Source organism: Platalea leucorodia, assembly GCF_965183815.1.
Source record: "Platalea leucorodia genome assembly, chromosome: 5".
Classification (NCBI taxonomy): Eukaryota; Metazoa; Chordata; class Aves; order Pelecaniformes; family Threskiornithidae; genus Platalea; species Platalea leucorodia.
Genome location: NC_138827.1, coordinates 66254890 through 66272508, shown reverse-complemented (window position 1 = coordinate 66272508; position 17619 = coordinate 66254890). Strand labels below are relative to the sequence as shown.

Below are 17619 nucleotides of genomic sequence, written 5' to 3'. Positions count from 1 at the left end.
ATTTATTCTTGGGAGGATGGGAAAAAGTTAAAAGTAGAAACAGCTGATGAGGCAGGATGGCTCTGTAGAGAAAGCAGGAGGAAGAGAAATGTGAACATCTGTTAAAGCTATACCAGTGACTATTTTGGCTAAGTTCAGCTTGCAGTTCCTTTTGAATTCCTTCTTCTTCAGTAGATTGCACTGCTATCAGTTGAAACATGGTATAGGCCTTTGGAGTATCATTAATTTGCGTAACAGAGAATGTAATAAAGAGGAAGAACAGGCAGTTCCATTTGTTGGTTTGTTTTTTTTTTTTTTAAAGTTATCGCAGTCTTCAGTACCACATGCATTGAAAATAAGAATGAGATCTTGAAAATCTGATTTGCTATTGCAATTCTCCATTCTCTTCTCACTGAGGTTCCCTTTTACTGGGAAAATACTTAAGCCAGAGGACTGCTAGTAGTTGTAGTGTTGTGTTCGCTGACTTACAGTTTCATTCGATACCTATCATGTAAATCATGGTCCTGCTGGCTTTTCTTCAGATCCCCACTGTCACAGAGTGGAGTTGGGATTCTGTCTAAGCTTTTCCCTCAAGCTAACATTCCATACACTCAAATTAATCCAATACAGTTGTCCTCTCTTCCCCACAATAGAATTGTCAAAGATGTTTAATAGCAGAACAACAACTTAGGAAGCATTATTATTTAAAGAAACCTAAGAATGGGTCTCTTCTATTATTAATTTCTTTTCCTTGTGCATCTAATACCTCCCAGCTCTGAGAGGGAGAGAACTTTCTGAGAATTATGTTTTGCATCTCATCAGAACATGATTAATAACGGCAGCCTGACTTTCTCAGCAGTACTGGCTTGCTACCTCTATCAGTGAACTACGTTGCTGTCCATTCTTAAGTAAGTTTTTAATCTTCCTGTAAAAGTTCTTGTCCAAACTAACTGGAATAAATGTTGAGTGAATGAATTCATGTAGTGATGCGAGAAATGCTTTCCTGAAGTCCAAATAGGCATCTGAATGACCTTCATCCTGCATTTTGTAATTAAGTCCAAAAGTAGTGATGTTTAGAAAAAGGATTTTTTTCTCTATATATAATTTTTTTGCAGTTAGCAACTGTGAGAAATGAGTGGAAAGCATAGAGTGAATTATGAAGTTGACTCAATCTTTTATCTCCTGGGAAGAATCAATAATTTAGCAGTGTCTACTGGAATAATTGATAGGGAGTGTCTACAAAGCCACTAGATATGAAAAGATTTGGACCATTAAAAGAACTGAGCTAAGGGGTGACTTTTGATATTGTGAAACAGAAATAATCATGGACTGTGAATCAAAGCAGATAAATTCTGCCTTTGTTTATATGATATTGTATCTTTTAGCTAAATAAAAATAAGCCAGGCTAAGTAAGGGCAATATTTGAGTATGCATTTTAAATTTGCCATCCAACATTTGTTTTAGCATAAAAATTTTTGACACTATTATAGAGAAAATTGTTTTGAACTCTTGTATACGTATATAGAAAAACATACACTAAATTATGGTTGCTATGTTCTACTTGCTTGGTCTCTTTGCTTGTCCTGTGCACATCATTTATGGGCTTTAACCCTGTGTGGATGTACCTTGCCATACTTTGGAGAGAGAAGATTACTCAATTACTTTACAACCGAGTAGTTAATTCCAATTTCCTTAGCAGGCCAGTGGGTTTTTTCCCTTCCTAGGTAAACAGAAACAACTATAAATGAATGAACTTGTGATTGGTTTGAATTGACTTCCCTTGCTGCCAGTTATCACGCAGAATTGAAATCATATTGCCTCTTTGCTAATTTAGATATCTCCATTTCTATTTGGTTTTCAGGCAATCTTTAATCACTACACATAGATATTTAGATTTTTCTTTAGTTAACAAATAGTGTTTTTTACAATTATCTAATCACTGTAGTTCTCATCACATGTGGATTTTCCAGAGAAGTATTAGCTCAAACTGAGAATATATTTCATGTATGCTAATTGGTCTTCCTGTTAGTGTTTTAAGAGCCTTCAAAACAGCATTTTTGAATTCCAGTGTCTCGCTGAATTACCCATGCAATTTCCAGCAATCAGTGTTAGAGGATTGCATGCCAGTGGTAAAAATAGAGGGAAGATTACTGATACACTTTTAGTCTGGGTTAAACAGGCGCAACAGTAACTGATTTTACAACACATTTCTTGTATTTGCATCAAGCTGTACAATAAACAGCAGTGATCTCATATTTTGTAGTCAATATATTGTACAAAATGCTGTTTATTGTATTAGAGTTGTGTTAAGAGGACCCACTCTCAGTGTAAAAGCAGAAAAGAAGTAGGTATAGAATGCTTGCTTTTTGTGACTAAGACAGTTTGGGGGTTTTTTGTTGGTTTTTTTTTTTGAAGGATGGGCTTTTTGTAAAATTACCTCTGCTGGCCAATGTACTATCAGTTGTTTGTCAGCTACGAGGCTCTCGTAAGACGCGAGTGCTGGATAAGAAAAACTTCCAAAGACAAGGGCAAGTGTGATCCAAGGGAGAATGTGGCTTGGGTCAGGGGGCAGGTTTGTGTGTAGGGACTCAGTTCCCGATAGCCCTCTTGATTCGGTAGCAGCGGGATCTTTGAGCTAGATATATGATGGACCTTTGGGGTACGTGAGTTTTATATCTTAGGTAGCAGTGTATTTCTTGTGGTGAATTAATCTGTACAAGGGAGCTAAACTCACTCGGATGTTGTCCCCTTTTATTTTGGCTGATAATAGCTTCATTAATGCTAGTGCAGTGAGATACTTAGATTTTGAAAGGTGGTTTAGTTGTAATCACTTAATCTAAATGTGGAGAGGTCTTCTGCTAACATGCAAGCAGAAGAGAAGCTCTTATCTCAATTCCAGGCTCAGCTTTGTGATCTTCTCAGGATACTTCAGGACACAGTGAAATATTGTGTGAAAAATCTCTTACACATTTCCCTTCCTTTGGAGGGAGTTGTTACAGAAAGATTATGCTTAATAGGTGGTCTAGGTGCTTAATAAATAATTTTGTGTATTTTATGTTTTAGGTGCATTTTACACTTCAAGAATCAGTTTCAAGAATAGTCTGCACTGTAAGACTATTATACCTGTCTGTTATAGCTGTTTTGGGTAGTTCTGTTTTCTTCAAACTGCAGATACAGTACCTAGGTTACAGCTACTGCAGATACAGAAACTATTTTACAGCTTACAATTAATGCTTGTATTGCCGTTGTCATCCTTGCAAAGTTGTATCTTCAAGATAAAGTGGCTACTTACTAGATCAGTTCTTCCAGAAATGGCAAGATCAAAAATCAGCTGGTAGGAGGAGAACAGGAAATAATTGTGTGTGTGTGTGTGTTTGTGAAAGTCTAAGTCTACTTTAGAGGAAACTGAACTGCAGTTTGCTACGGTTGCCCAAAGGCAGAGATGTCAAGGAGTCAACTCATATCTCAGGGCTAATTGCTACATATCTGTTAGAGGCGATACCAGCTACCTGACTGAGACAAACCCTCTGGAGAATTGGTGCTGGTGAGACAATGGAGGCAGCAGTGCAGGAAAAAGCCTGCTGCTGGAATTCACTGCTGGTGAACTGAGTGCATTTTTTTCACATCACATTGTACATCTCCATGGCGTCACTATGTGCGAATAAAAATTGAGAGGACTCCATTGATTTGTTTTAATTCAGAAAGAATATATGAAATCTTTTGTCAGTTTAGGCTTTCATGAATTACTAAATTTCTTCTTTTTTTCCATTGCAGTTTGAGTTCATTCAACTACAATATAATATTCACTGCACCGGATATAAAAAATGACAAAAAGCTGGATCACATTTTTGCTGTTCTTCTCATCAGTTACTATGGTGAGTCTTATGAATTTTTAAAATCACTTCCAGTTTTAACAAGTGTGTACAGAATACCATAGAAATTATTAATATGGAAATGCAGAAACAACTAGTCTTGTGTTCAAATGTAGTTTCTGCACAGCAGGATCTTTATCTACCTTCTGTTCTCCTTTTAATTCCTGTGGTAAAGGAACAGAAATGGTATTTACCTCTGCTAGACCCAGCATATCCTTTGCTAGCAGAGAACTTTACAGCAGCAGTTGACAAGTGACATATAAGCAGTACTATGCAGGAAGAGTGGAGGAGACATCTAACTCAGGTTCAGAGGACATCCTCAGAACTTCTAATTTCACCCCTTGTATGACAGTAGTACCGTATTTCAATCTGCAGCTTTGTTTTTCCATGAAGTTTGGTAGCTTCCCATAAAATATTTACCTTCTTTTAAAAATGCACTTAAAAGGTTCAGGTTTTGATCAAGATTCACTTTCTTAAGCTTGTTTTTTTATTATTATTATTTTTAATAATTATAAAAGTGGATGTCATGTCTTTTGAATACCTTTTTGTATTCTGAGGGCTGACTTTATGGTTCACAAGACTATAGAGAAACCAAATAGCTCTGAACAAGCCAAAAGCTTCAGTGCATACAGTATATGGAAAGTCTCTTTTCACAAAGGATCATTTCGGGCCTGATTCAAATGCCTTTTAGACTAATGTAACTTTGATATATTTTACTGGATTTTGCAAAAGCTGTTTATATGCTTCTGACTGTCTCAGTGCTTTCTATGCATTTTTCCATTATTATTTACAAATCTTGCAGATTGTTACTCCCCCATGCTCATTCAGGAGATATTTGCCAAGATTCGGTAGTAAGAAGAATTGCTAAATTAACCAGAAAAAGACAAAATCCTATTGTCAGTAATAAGATTTGAAGATCATTTTCCTTCAGTAAAATAATATTTAAAATATAATATTTAAAAAGATTGACATTTAAGAGGTTTATATGGGAGTTTGTACATGACTTGCTAAAAAAAAGTCTTTTTCCTCTTAGTTTGTTGCCACGGCTATACCATCTGAAGGGCATCAGAATATGACGGAGGACTTCACTCAACTGAGTGTTACACGGAATAAAATTATGACAGCACAGTATGAATGCTACCAGAAAATTATGCAAGATCCTATTCATAGGAAAGAAGGTAGAGATTATTTTCTTATAAGGTTTTACAAAGGCAAATGGTCAACAGATATAATTACAGTAATTCAGGGTCCTTTTTTTATATTCATTTCTTGTCTTGGTAGCGATCATTTTTCAGGCTGTAAATGTATTTGTACAATTTTTTAGAAAAGTCACTTTGGGATTCATGAAGCTAAAGTAATATGTTATGTTACCTGCCCGTAACACCACTTGTTATATAACACAAAGCTTTTATTTCTGATGAGATATGAAAATGTTAATTTAGATAGATATCCAGATTAAAAAATTATGACTGATTAATCTTACCACTTTATTTCATTTCATGCTCTTATAATACCTCTGTCTCCTTGGTCACATCTGCCTTTAAAAATTGAAAGTATCTTGATACACATAATTTTCCCGCTCTGAGGGTTGTGTTAGTGTCATTAATGCTTTTTTGGATAACTTGTTCAGAGCTAACCTCTGTAACTCTACCTGTCACTCTATTCACTGTTTCTGACTTTATAACTTCTGGAAACATTGAATGGCTTTTGAGGCAAGAAGAGGTAACTGCATTCTTTTACAATGAGTTTTTTTTTTCTCTTCTGAAATGATTCTTTGGAGGAACTGAATGTCTGGAGGTCAGAAATGGATGTGAGTACGACAGTGTAAGCTTATGTCCAGCCTGGGGCGTCACAGCTTCAGAAGGATCTGGACAAATTGGAAAATCTTCAGATGAGAAGAGGAGGAATTACGTGATGTTTGAAAAATGCAGCCTTTGAGATGGGGGCCATTATTAAGTCTCAAAAAGAAAACTGAAGGAAGATACTAAAACCATCTTCAAATTTGTAGAGAGGGTCAGTCATTCTGCGTGCCTTTTGGGAAAGGATTTGTTTATAAAACCCCAGCTCATTCTGAAGGGAGGTTTATTTTAGATGTTAAAATTTGTGTGAGTGCAATGAGGCACTGCAAGAGGCTCTTGAGGGACACTGATTCTCTGTCCCTGGGGCACTTAGAGAAGTGTCTCTTGAGGATGACTGCTGCAGGCTCAACTCTGCCTGAGGCAGAGGAGCTGTGGCTGCCTCCCAACCAGGCTTTCTGATGGCTTCTAGGATACCACTGTGTTTTCAATGAACTAGTAAACATATGTATAGGCTTGGTATACATACAAAATGTAAATAAATTCAGTAAAATGGTCTTTGCGAGCTTAACGCTCTTTGTTAATGCACATTATTTGGTCTGAATTGATTTAGGTTTTTTTGCCTACCGTGCTCTAGATCTGAGGTTCATAAATTGTAGGTGCAGACCATTTCAACATGAATGATGATGGATTTTAAAATGTGTTTGAGGAAATGTACATATAAGGAACTATTTCTATTAAGTGGAGTTTTAATTAACTACTGCTAAATCTTATGTTTCTATTTTCTTTTTTTCTCATTGCTGCAGTGAGAAACTTACTTTATGTAGTTTTACATCTTACTTTTGAAAGACTATTATGAAAGAAGGGTTGTTATTTTATTATCAGGTCTCTACTTGTTTGCAGGTCCTTACTGTAACAGGACATGGGATGGCTGGTTGTGCTGGAGTGATGTTGCTGCCGGAACCGTGTCAGTACAGCATTGTCCTGACTACTTTCAGGATTTCAACCCATCAGGTAAGTGTGCATGGGCTTCTGCATCAACATATTTCTTAATAAAATGAGGTTTTGGGTGCTTGATGCCTCCCGTTTGCCCCGCTCAAGTCACTAATGCTCCAGAATTTCAGTAACTCCAAACCCATTATTTCCATTTTCCCTTTATCACATAGAAAACTGACAAGTTACTTATTTTCTTCCCTGAAATATGTCCTTGAGGGATTCTGTAGATTAGGAAATATGAATTGAAGTTAGATCACAGTTTTTTCCTCTTAGAAGTGAGCTTTTCTCTCTGACAGACAAGCAGAAATATGACTTATTCTTTTACCTCAATTTAGCAGCTGAAGTTGACAAGAGTTTCTCCCACAGGTGAATCTTTTGCTGTTTCTGTAGGCTAAACTTTGCATCTGTGAGCATGCGGAAAATGTCATAGACTTCCACTCTTGTCTCTTTCTGCTGTATTTGGTATTTCCCACGGTCCTTTCTTGCCTCTTTCTATTTGATGATAGAAATCATTATGTGGTCCCAGAAATTTTCCAGTTTGGTTCTTGAGCAGTTTCTCTATTGATATTTTCCTGCCTGTCCAATCCTAAGTTACAGTGGTAGGATGTCAGACTTCAGTTTAGATCTTGGATGTTAAACAAGCCATTTGAATATTCTTGTCACTTCATCTGGTAGTTCTCTATCAGTTAGTTTGATATATTTTGATACTTACTGGATTGGAGGAGGGAAATCTATCTGTTTTCTTAGGAAAAACACATCATCAGTTGCCCTTGCCAAACAAAAACAATGGCGTCTAGTTTCTCAGAATTCATGCAGTGTCTCTCTAGTCATGTTAATAAAGCTTCCATTTGTTTGCCAGTCTTTCTTCATTAAATACAAGGCATCAGGAAGTAGAACTTCAGTGCTGACTTGTGTTTTTCTTTTGTTTGTCTTTTTTTGTTTTCCTTTCCATCTACTTTGACTATAGAAAAAGTTACGAAGATCTGTGATCCAAGTGGGAATTGGTTTAGACACCCAGAAAGCAACAGGACGTGGACAAACTATACCCAGTGTAATATCTATACACATGAAAAAGTGAAGGTAGGAAAGGAATGAATGCATGTTACCGCTGTCAAGAAACTGATCTGAAAAATTTCACAAGTTTCAAAACTTGAATGGCAGCAGAGTTGACGCAACATCAAAAGGCAAAAAGAAGAAAACATGTTGAATAAAAAGGATGAATTGTGCAAAACAGACTCAAAAAACCCCAACCCACCTGCTTTGTCTTTTACAGCTGACTTCAACTGCTTGAATAATATGATCATATTTTTGTTATGGGTATTTTAAATGCATAGGTACTAGTGCTTGTATAGGTCACCCACAGTCACCTACTGGTAAGCAAAGTGTGTGCCTTGTAAGAGCAGACCTTTATGTTTTGCTCTGTAATTTTGAAGTAGGGTCCGAGGTCAGCAGAACTGCAGGAAGTTTGCATGTCTGGAAGACGTGCTGAGTGCATGAGTTTATCCGGTTAACTCATAGTGACAGATTTTCAGCAGTTGCACAACCAAAGTTTTACTTGGGATTAATACATTTTCAAGGCAGCTTTAAGTAGAGTTCAGATGTTTGGGTTTTTGTTTTTTTTTCCCCAGTGTGAAATGCAGAGCTAATCTTTTCTCTTTTACAAAAGTGTAGGCAAGCTGTAGTTGAGTGGGTTCACCAAAGGATCTTTGGAGGCCAAAGGGAAGTAAATGATGAGAAGTGTTAGATAGGGTTTGGTTTTCCTTGTGATCCTTTTCCTGTGTGTGTCTTGTCTCCTGGCTCGCAAGTGCCATTTTTTCAGTTTCTGAGATATTAAGCTGCTCACATGAATGGAAAACCTATACTTCAATTTTATTTAAGTGAAATTTTGCAAGCATCCAAAATTATCTCAGGCTAGACAGCAAAACACTTTGAGAGAGTTGTTTTCTATATATCAAATGTAGACTCTATGCACACACATACCCGTATGGGTATATGTATAGATGGTATTTTTATAGACTTCAGTTTATCTTGAAGATGCCCATCCATTGACAGAGTTAGAAAAATTAAAAAAAAAAAAAATCTGGTAAAGCTCCAAATGCCCTCTTTCTGAGATACTCTGTGATATGTGAGGATATAATGGGCAAAATTGCATACTTTGTGTGTCCCCCCGCCCCCAAACTGTATGTCCACTAACATTCTTTATGTTTCTGAAACATTCAGTCGTGGGAAGAAACAGTAAGTTGAAACTTAGAACTAGGAATATAAAATGCAGGTCGGGGTAGACTATAAATTAATTTAGACCTCATAGAAAAGAGCTCAATAATAGTAGATTGTGTCAAGAATACTGACATCTAGTAGAGATCCTAACTGCCTGCATCGTTGCTGTCAAGAATGCTTTAGGGTATTTGCCTAGAAACCATATTGAGAAAAGGTGGTAATAGATTTTAATAAGGCACTTTTGTATTGCTTTTTCTCAACTCCTGAGACATTGAATACGCTAATGGCAGTTTGACTCTACTAGCAGAGATGCTATAATTCATTGATTCTTGCTAACATTTGGCTGGAAACTGAGAGAATATTATTCAGACAGGAGCAGATCCATGCAGGTCCCTCTTTATGAATAATGAGCTAGTTTCCCTTAGGCTGTTTTTCCAGCATATTTCAACTCTGTCACGCATCAGGAGCTATTGTTTAAATGGAATAATAGCTCCGAAGAAAGCCTTACTGCTGCTTGGTACAGTTCTACGTGTTGTTATATTAAACAATATTATCTTTTTACTTTGCTCGGAAAGCGGGTTAGATAATGCCTAATAAATGTGACTGTTGTCCATTGTTCAATTCTTATTGTTCTTGCCCTCATCAGCAGTCCCTGCTGTACCACCGTTTCGTGCCAGTTCTAAATCGTGTGGAAATCTTCTAGATCCTTAACATGCACCTTTCCTTAAACTGGTCACTGAATGAGGTGGTGCTACAGGATACAGACCTGTCATAGAAAGGCTGTCATTATGTATACGTAGCCAAGCTTTAGTATTTCAGGGCTAACCCTTGTTTTTTCTCAATTCCAAATTTTTATGAAAGTTTTGCTTAAACCCATTGCATTGCTTTTTTTTTTTTTTTCCTAATTTATCTCATTTTTAAAAATAATCATAATTTGAAAAATTCTAGCCTTGTCTCATCTTACAACCTCCTTAAAGCTTTTACCTGGAATCTTTTTATATGATTTCAAAAGTCAGTATATGTAGCAAGCTGCAGTTAGTCTGTCTTAAATTGGAATAATAAGTTCAGAGGATACATACAGTTTGGAGTACATGAGCATTTGTACGTATACTTTAATTCTTCCTATGGAATCTAGGTAGTTATGCTTTATTGTGACAGTATAGGGTTCAACCTGAAAATCTTCACTTCCTTATGTGCAAAATTATAATCTTACATTTAATGCAACAAGAGAAATTTTGTGAAGCAGATTCCGTGACTGAAAGCAGGGGTTTGTTACTACTGAAATTTAATATATTTATTAATTCAAAGAATTAATGATAACATGTTGTATATATTCCAAATATTAATTTACTAGTTACTCATTTTCACCTTTTTTATCTACGCAGCTTTTCATAATTCTATAATTTGGCTGTAGGCTTATTTAAGAAGACTGTTTAGTCTTCATTATTTTTGAGTCATTGTTAATTTTTTTCACGCCCTTCCTTAAATGCCAAATGAAAACTAAATTTCCAGTATCATAATCATGGCTTGCTTTGAAGGAAGTATTTTTAAATGACACCAAAAAAACCTTCTATGAGGAAAAAAATACATAAATTCATATAGAAAGCACATATTTTACTTAAAGAGTTTTTTTAATGGATGAATCAAGCCTCAGACAGAAGTGCACCCAGTGCAGTAGTATAAATAGCCTAATTTATGTAAATACACAGAAAAAATATAGCAGTATATATTAGAAACCTAATGTTTTAAATGATAAGAGGTAAGTTCTAGTGATGATTTCAATGAATCTGTTGTGTGTCCTATAGAAAGAGATTTTTACTAACGTTGATTTGCAGGGTTCTAGACTCAACTCATCATTATCTGTAATGTTTTTATTCTCTTAATCCTAATATAGTCATTTTATATGCAGAAGAGATGTGTAAGTATGTGCTTTATCAACAACAGTTCTGTATGCATCACAAGTGCTTGGTTTTGTTCTTGTATTGCAGACTGCTCTGAATTTGTATTACTTGGCCATCATCGGACATGGTCTTTCAATTGCATCACTTTTGATTTCTCTTGGCATATTCTTTTACTTTAAGTAAGTATATTTAAAACCCTTTACCAAGTATCAGTGGTTGCAACAATCCTAGCTTCAATACTTTGAAACACCAGCCATCCCAATGAAATTAGATGGAGCAAGAAGGTGAAGAAAGTCAGTATATTGGTTTGGCATTGAACATCATATTGTAAAAAAAAATTATGTTTCTTTTCTCAGAAACCTAAAATCCCAAATCTGCAAACCAAAAACTGTAGAAAATGCTGAAAATAGGAAATGGGAAAATGGGAAAATCTTTGTTTGTTTGTTTGTTTTGAGGTTTGTCGTTGTTTTAATAGTAAGTTACAGTGTGAATATGCCAAGCATCAACCAGACTAAAGAGCGAATGGAAACCAAAATACTGATGACATATGATAGGTACAGTAACATTCCAAAGTAGGTAGCCACAAAATATGATAAACTGTAAATAAAGTAAGGCTAAGAGCTACAGGAGGAATGGGAATAATAAAAATAATCCTGGTTTTTTATTCACCTTATTATGTCTATGACAGTTATATCATATCCACTGACTAATAGTTACTATGTTACCTTCTCAAAAGAAAGTTTGAGCAGTGTATCACCACTGTCACAACAACTAGTAATATAATGCACAGGTCTTTTAAAATTCGTCTTCTTATTACTTCACACTTTGTGAACTTACTTTTCTTTCCCATGAGAGACTTTTTGTTTTAAAAGAAGTTGATGAGGCTTACAGAAAGGTGAAAACCAGGAGTGTTGCCACATGAGCAGAGCTGAGAGAGATGAGTTGTTATCTCTGCCAACCATCACTGCATAGTGTAGGCTTTCCTTGTTAACTGGCACTAGTTTAATCATTTCTGCATCGTTTTTCATTGGATAATATAGATCTGCTCTAGGGTCTTACCTATTTCTTATCACTATGCCCTGCTGTCTCACTCCACCTTGTATTTTTTCCTAACATTTAAATATCAATAGCACATACACCAGCAACTGTGGGCCTAGCTCAGATTTTGCTTGTCTCGTGCTCTGGAGTTTGATTAGGTAGGGGTAGCTGATATCTGATAAAAAATTGTCCTTTTGAGTCACGTTTGGCTGAATATAGTTTCCAATTTAAATATGCATTATTTCCCCAAGTACGGGGACATTTCCACAAATACCCAACAACCAGAGTGTTTCAACTTTGTAGCCTCTCTTTATGAAATCCAATATTCAAGATGACTTTTCCACTTTTCCTGACTTCTTTTTGTGAGGACAGACAAAAAAATTTGTGTTTTTAATCAATTTATTTGCATATGACCTGTAAAAACAATGCTTACCGTTTCCAGGTTCACTTTTCCTCCACAAAATCAACATGTGAAATGGCTGAGTCCTTATAAGAAGCTTGATTTTGCATAAAAAAGGGCTATTCTGTTGCTATAAATGTCACAAGAAGTTTAACAGACTAAATATCTCATGTGACAGGAAAAATACTTTGACATAGACTTCTCAGGAGAAAACAAAAAGTTTTGGAATACGATATGATTTTAAAAGTTCAGAGAGAGTAAAGCAAGATTTTTCTGTGCTGTAATACGAAAACCAAGCCAATTTCATCTTGGCTTGTGGCACTTAATGCAAAAGCAGGTGATCTGCTTTGCTACCATTATAACTATGTCATGTTTGTCTAACCCTCGAGGGATTTTTTTTTTTTTCTTTTTTTTCTCCCTCTGGTAGAAGGATCATCTCTCCTCAGAGAACCACATGGAATTAATCCAGACCCACAAACCACATTTTCTAGACTGTGGTTATGTTGGGATATAAAAGGAAATTACAAAATTTAAAGGAAGCTAAAGAAAGTCCTCTACAAGCTGTTCTCTTGGGATGTACAGTTCCTCTAAAGTATTTTTAGTACCAGAAGGGTATTTAAGGATCTAGATTAATACCAGGATGTATTATGTATCAGCTGAAGCTTGTATAATTATTCATAGCTTTAACAGGTGGACTTTTTTCTTTCCTATTGTGTGTGGGTGCCTTCAAATTTGTCATGTTTCCAAAAAATTTATTCTGTTAGTCGATTGATAGTTTCCACATGACATTTGCTGGATTGCTGACCATTAGAGTATCTTTAGGTTTGACTAGCAAGGTGGTACTTTTCTCCATAGGAAAAATGACAGGTTCTTTTCAAATCTCTTCAGCTTTCCAAATGTCAAGTATTTGGATTTTGAATGATTTTTTTTTTTTTAAGATTAAAATGTTTTTGTGCATTTCATTTTTTCATTTGAAATTCTGGTTTTTCTTCAGAAAATTGTCTCATTGGAAATACTTGTTCAGTTTGTGACTTGTGTTCCCCAAGTAGATTGGAGTTCTTGGTTTAATAGCATAAAATGGGCTATAAACTTGGAACTCCAATCTTCCTCTCTGAAAATTCATTTATGACACATAAAAGTAACTTCTTGCAGTGGCTCTGCTTTCTCATTCTGTTACATACTCCAGATCATACATGTTTTTATTATAAATCTTCTGTTAAAATAGTTCTATGATTTTCATGAAGAAAAACAAGGCAAGAGAAAACTTAAAAAAACCAGTGAATTCAGAGAAAGGGGAGCTATAATTTGAAAGATGGCCCCCCTAACCCACAGAAAACCCAAAAGAAACAAACGAACAAAAAAACCTTGCCTGAGGTAAAGGAGTTGGTTTTGATCAAGCATCATGTCAAATCACATGACAGCACTCTCAGAGGACAGCAACACTATGCTTAAAGAGTGGGCAAAAACCAGAATCATAGATTGATAGAGAGATAGGAGGTTCCTAAGTCACTAAGTTAATTTAAGCTGAACGGATAATTCCCCTTAGGTGCATATGTGGATCTCGCTGGTTGAATTTTACAGTATTTGAATACCTTAAAAAATAAGATTTCAAACACATCTGGGGGCTTTTGAAAATGTTACCTTTTTTCTTTTGGAGAAGTATTGGAGAAATGAATTTCTCCCTAATGCCCAAGACATACAGGAGTCAAAATAGCAAGGGAAATAGGTAATTTAGCAGGAGGTCTGTTTTTATTTTACTGCATATGGTTTAATCTAGGGGTAGGTCATTCAAATGTTCTTAGCTCATAATTATGAGAATTAAGTGATTAAAGGATATTATGTCATTAAAAAAACAGTCAGAAAAAGGAATATAGGAAGGGTAACAGAAGAGGGAGGGTGGGGAAGCTTAGGAAAAAATCCTTTTATTACCAAAAAGCAGCTTTCATTTTTAAAAGTCATCAGTCTTGCTTTCTTGTTTCTTGTCCGGTGATCCTTTCAGCCCTTTTATGCATGGGTGGAGGTGGGTGTGGATGGGTGTGTTTGAATATTCAACAGGAACAGCTGCTGGATGACCCTGAGAGATGGCCCCATTAGCTGTACGTGCTTTTCCTTGCCTGTGCATTGAAGCTTAACAATAAGCAGACAGAATTCCAGAGTTCTTCAGGACTTGTTTACACAAAGCTCTTAGCTGGAATCTAGCGTTGCCTCTCTTCCCATACATAAACCATATAGGAAAAAAAAAAACATCTAAAAATACATTTTCAAAGACCATAAAAAACTGCATATTGTAATAATCAAAGCTTTATGTGTTTTAGGCATTAAAACGAAAAGACAAAAATAAAATTTCCAGAAGCCTAATGGAATATATTTTATCACTTAATTCATATCCAAACCTGTGTTCTGTATTTTGGACGCTTTTTCTTTTGTTTTCAGTCAAATAACACTTGGCAACCAGAGGTTCATGTACGGTAGCTCCTTGTGCTGCATGGCAGCACTGGTTTCTAAAGTGGTTTCCTATTTCGTGACATGAGTCTCAGGGCTCCAAGGCTTGACTTGCAGAAACTCCACCTGATTTTGCAGTATTGCGCAGTAGTGCACAGTATTGCACTGTGCATATCTGAACCTGTTCACTTACTCCATGTATCTGTGGGCTACTTCATACACTCTTCTTGTGATAGTTGCAAAGAATGAAACCAAGAAATGCAGTTTCTTCTATAGCCAGTCTTTTTGGACTGTCTCTCTTGTTCAGTGGGGTCATTTTGCTTCTTGTTTCATCTGTCATGTTCTCAACAATTTTCAATATACTCCTCCAGCTTTTGTGACTATTCCATATCTGCATTTCTCTGTGAAAATATACAGTTGTTCTCCCTCCTCCCCTCCCAAATTACAAATGAGTCACCAATGTCCATACTTTATCTTTTCTTCCCGGCATGCTATTTGAAAAGGCTAGAAAACTTTTTTTCCCCTGTGTGACAATTTAGGCTTGTCCCCTGCTGACCTTGTCAATGTATTTCACTCTTAACAGTGAAGAGCAGTGTAAGTGATAGATTTTCCTCCTCCGGTTAGTCATTTCGTCAATCAGCTGCACTGCATATTGCTGGCTATAAAATGGAGGCAGGTAGGTGTGGTTACAAAGCACAGACTCCACAGCACAGGCTTCAGTAGATGCTTCCTCCGAAGTAACCAAAGAGCGTTTCCTGAGAGTGACCACAGGACCACAGTCTTTATCACTTCTCTTTGCATGTGGGAGACGTTTCTCTGAGCAATGCTCACCCTGCAAAACGGGGCTCTGTTCCTGACTGCCGGCGCTGACGTGCTGTATGACCCTGATCGAGTCAGTTTGCTCATGTGCTGCGCACCCCCTAACTTAAAAGAATCATTTTTACCCAACTTTGTAAACTGATTATCTGCTTTCATAACAAAATTGATGTTTCTTGCTCTTTCAGGAATTTTGAGCATTAAGCCTGAATATCCTAATGATCTGAATTGTTTATATATCCATATGGGCTTTCTGTCTTCCTTTGAGTTTGTCTGTAAAGCCGGATTTCTTTGGAAAGACTTGAATGAGAAGCACTCCTGCCTCTTGGAATGGCACTAAGTTGGACCTGCTTTCTCTAGAATGGCAGATGAACAGAAATTTGCTGTGACTATGTTCAACTCAAGTATTACTTAATATTATTGAACCTCTGTTTAAAAAAAAAAAGCAAGCCCTTCCAAAGATATTTTTCTCTTCAATTCTATTGCAAGATTAAAATCAAACCTTGAAAACTAACACAATTAAATGCAGTTATATATTCCTTTTTTGTAATTGTATTCTATATACTGTTTATAACTTAGTTATATACAAAAGTCAAGATAAGATTTGAGCTATTTTACTTATTTGGGTATTTCTCTAGCTATAGGGCTAAGGAAGAAAAATTAACAGAATATGAGTAAAAGATAATTATCCTCAAAAAATTTTAACAGGTTTGGGTAGATAGAAATGTAGGGCAAGACATTTTCTTCAAGCTCATGTATGATAGTTAATTGGGAAATTCTTCAGGTACTAACAAAAAAAAAAAGTATAAATCTTCTGAAGCATGTTATATTATTGCTATTCAGATCTTTTTTAGGTAGCCACTACAAAGCAGGTCCTTCACTGTAAACATATTGGAACTGAATGTACTTGCTTTGCCTCCTGTTGGTGTTTAAGGGAAGGTGTTACCTTTCACATCATTCTATTATATTTGGACTGGAGCTGAAGAAAGGGTTGATGTAAGACTGCTTAATAAAATAAAGAGCTCCAGTATTTCAAAATTTCACAGTTGTCCCCAAGTACACACAGTTGTCCCCCCGTGTATTCATTTGTTCTTGTTTCTCTTTTCTAGGAGCTTGAGTTGCCAAAGGATTACCCTGCATAAAAATCTGTTTTTCTCTTTTGTTTGCAACTCTGTTGTAACAATAATTTCACTGACTGCAGTTGCCAACAATCAGGAGTTAGTTGCAACTAATCCAGTAAGTGAAAGTATATTTGGCAGCCTTGTTGATTTATATGTGAAAAACTTCAGCAACGCAGAAGAGATAAATGCAACGTGAATACTTGATGAAATGTTGTATAGAGCGAGGTTAAAATGTTCAGTAACGATGTATCCATGTTATGTATTACAACAGATGTCTAATGATGATTTGGGCATTTCACATTTCAGGTTTCGAAATAGTAAAAACACTAAGAGACAGAGCATGCTGAACTGCTCTTCTGAATTTGTACAAATCACTTTTGCACTGAAACAACTGCAAGAAAGTAGCCTATTCTAGATGATGTCAGTGAGGCTATGACAGTTGAATTCACCAAGGAAGGGCAGTACAAAAAGCTTCGGAGTGTATTTTGGATGTCAGCGACTTTCTTATGGCTTTAACTTTGCCATCTTCAGTTGAAATGAGAAGAATTTTTTTTTTTTTTTTTTTTTTTTTTTTTGTGAAGGGAGATAAAGCTGACCCTTATATTCCAAAAGTAAAAAGCACAATAAAAAAGCCATCCATGCGGCTCTGTTTTTTCTCTCTCATTTCCTGATAATACTGGGGTAAGTGTGAATCAGTAGGCTCTCCCAAAAGGCTAGGAGTTATAGCAACGGAAGAGCCTGAAAATGAAATACATAAACAAACAAATCCCTAACTATGGCTTTATTTTTATTTAGACCTGGAAGATAACTTTAAATTCTGTGAAAGTTAGGGCAAAACTCCAGAAGCTGAATCAAGTAAAAAGACAAATTCTCTTTCTCCTGTAAAAGCTCATCAAAGTGCTGGAAAATAGGCTTGAGATAGCTGCTAATAGTCATCATCAAGTGAGTTAGGTAAAACAATATTGATTTTTGGTTTGCTTTAAGCAAAGAGCCAGAAATAGATCAAACACACAGCAATTTCAGAAGGAGAAAAAAAACTGT

General features: G+C 36.1%; 1 protein-coding gene across 1 annotated transcript in view; it reads left to right on the top strand.

The window, feature by feature from the left end:
- CALCRL (calcitonin receptor like receptor) overlaps window positions 1-17619 on the top strand; it is a 68949-nt gene that overhangs the window by 32412 nt on the left and 18918 nt on the right. Inside the window, exons 2-7 of the mRNA XM_082313933.1 lie at window positions 3754-3854; window positions 4885-5029; window positions 6551-6661; window positions 7611-7723; window positions 10849-10940; window positions 16567-16693. Coding sequence (XP_082170059.1) covers window positions 3804-3854; window positions 4885-5029; window positions 6551-6661; window positions 7611-7723; window positions 10849-10940; window positions 16567-16693 — 639 coding nt within the window. The 5' untranslated portion in view covers window positions 3754-3803. The remainder of the gene's footprint in view (window positions 1-3753; window positions 3855-4884; window positions 5030-6550; window positions 6662-7610; window positions 7724-10848; window positions 10941-16566; window positions 16694-17619) is intronic.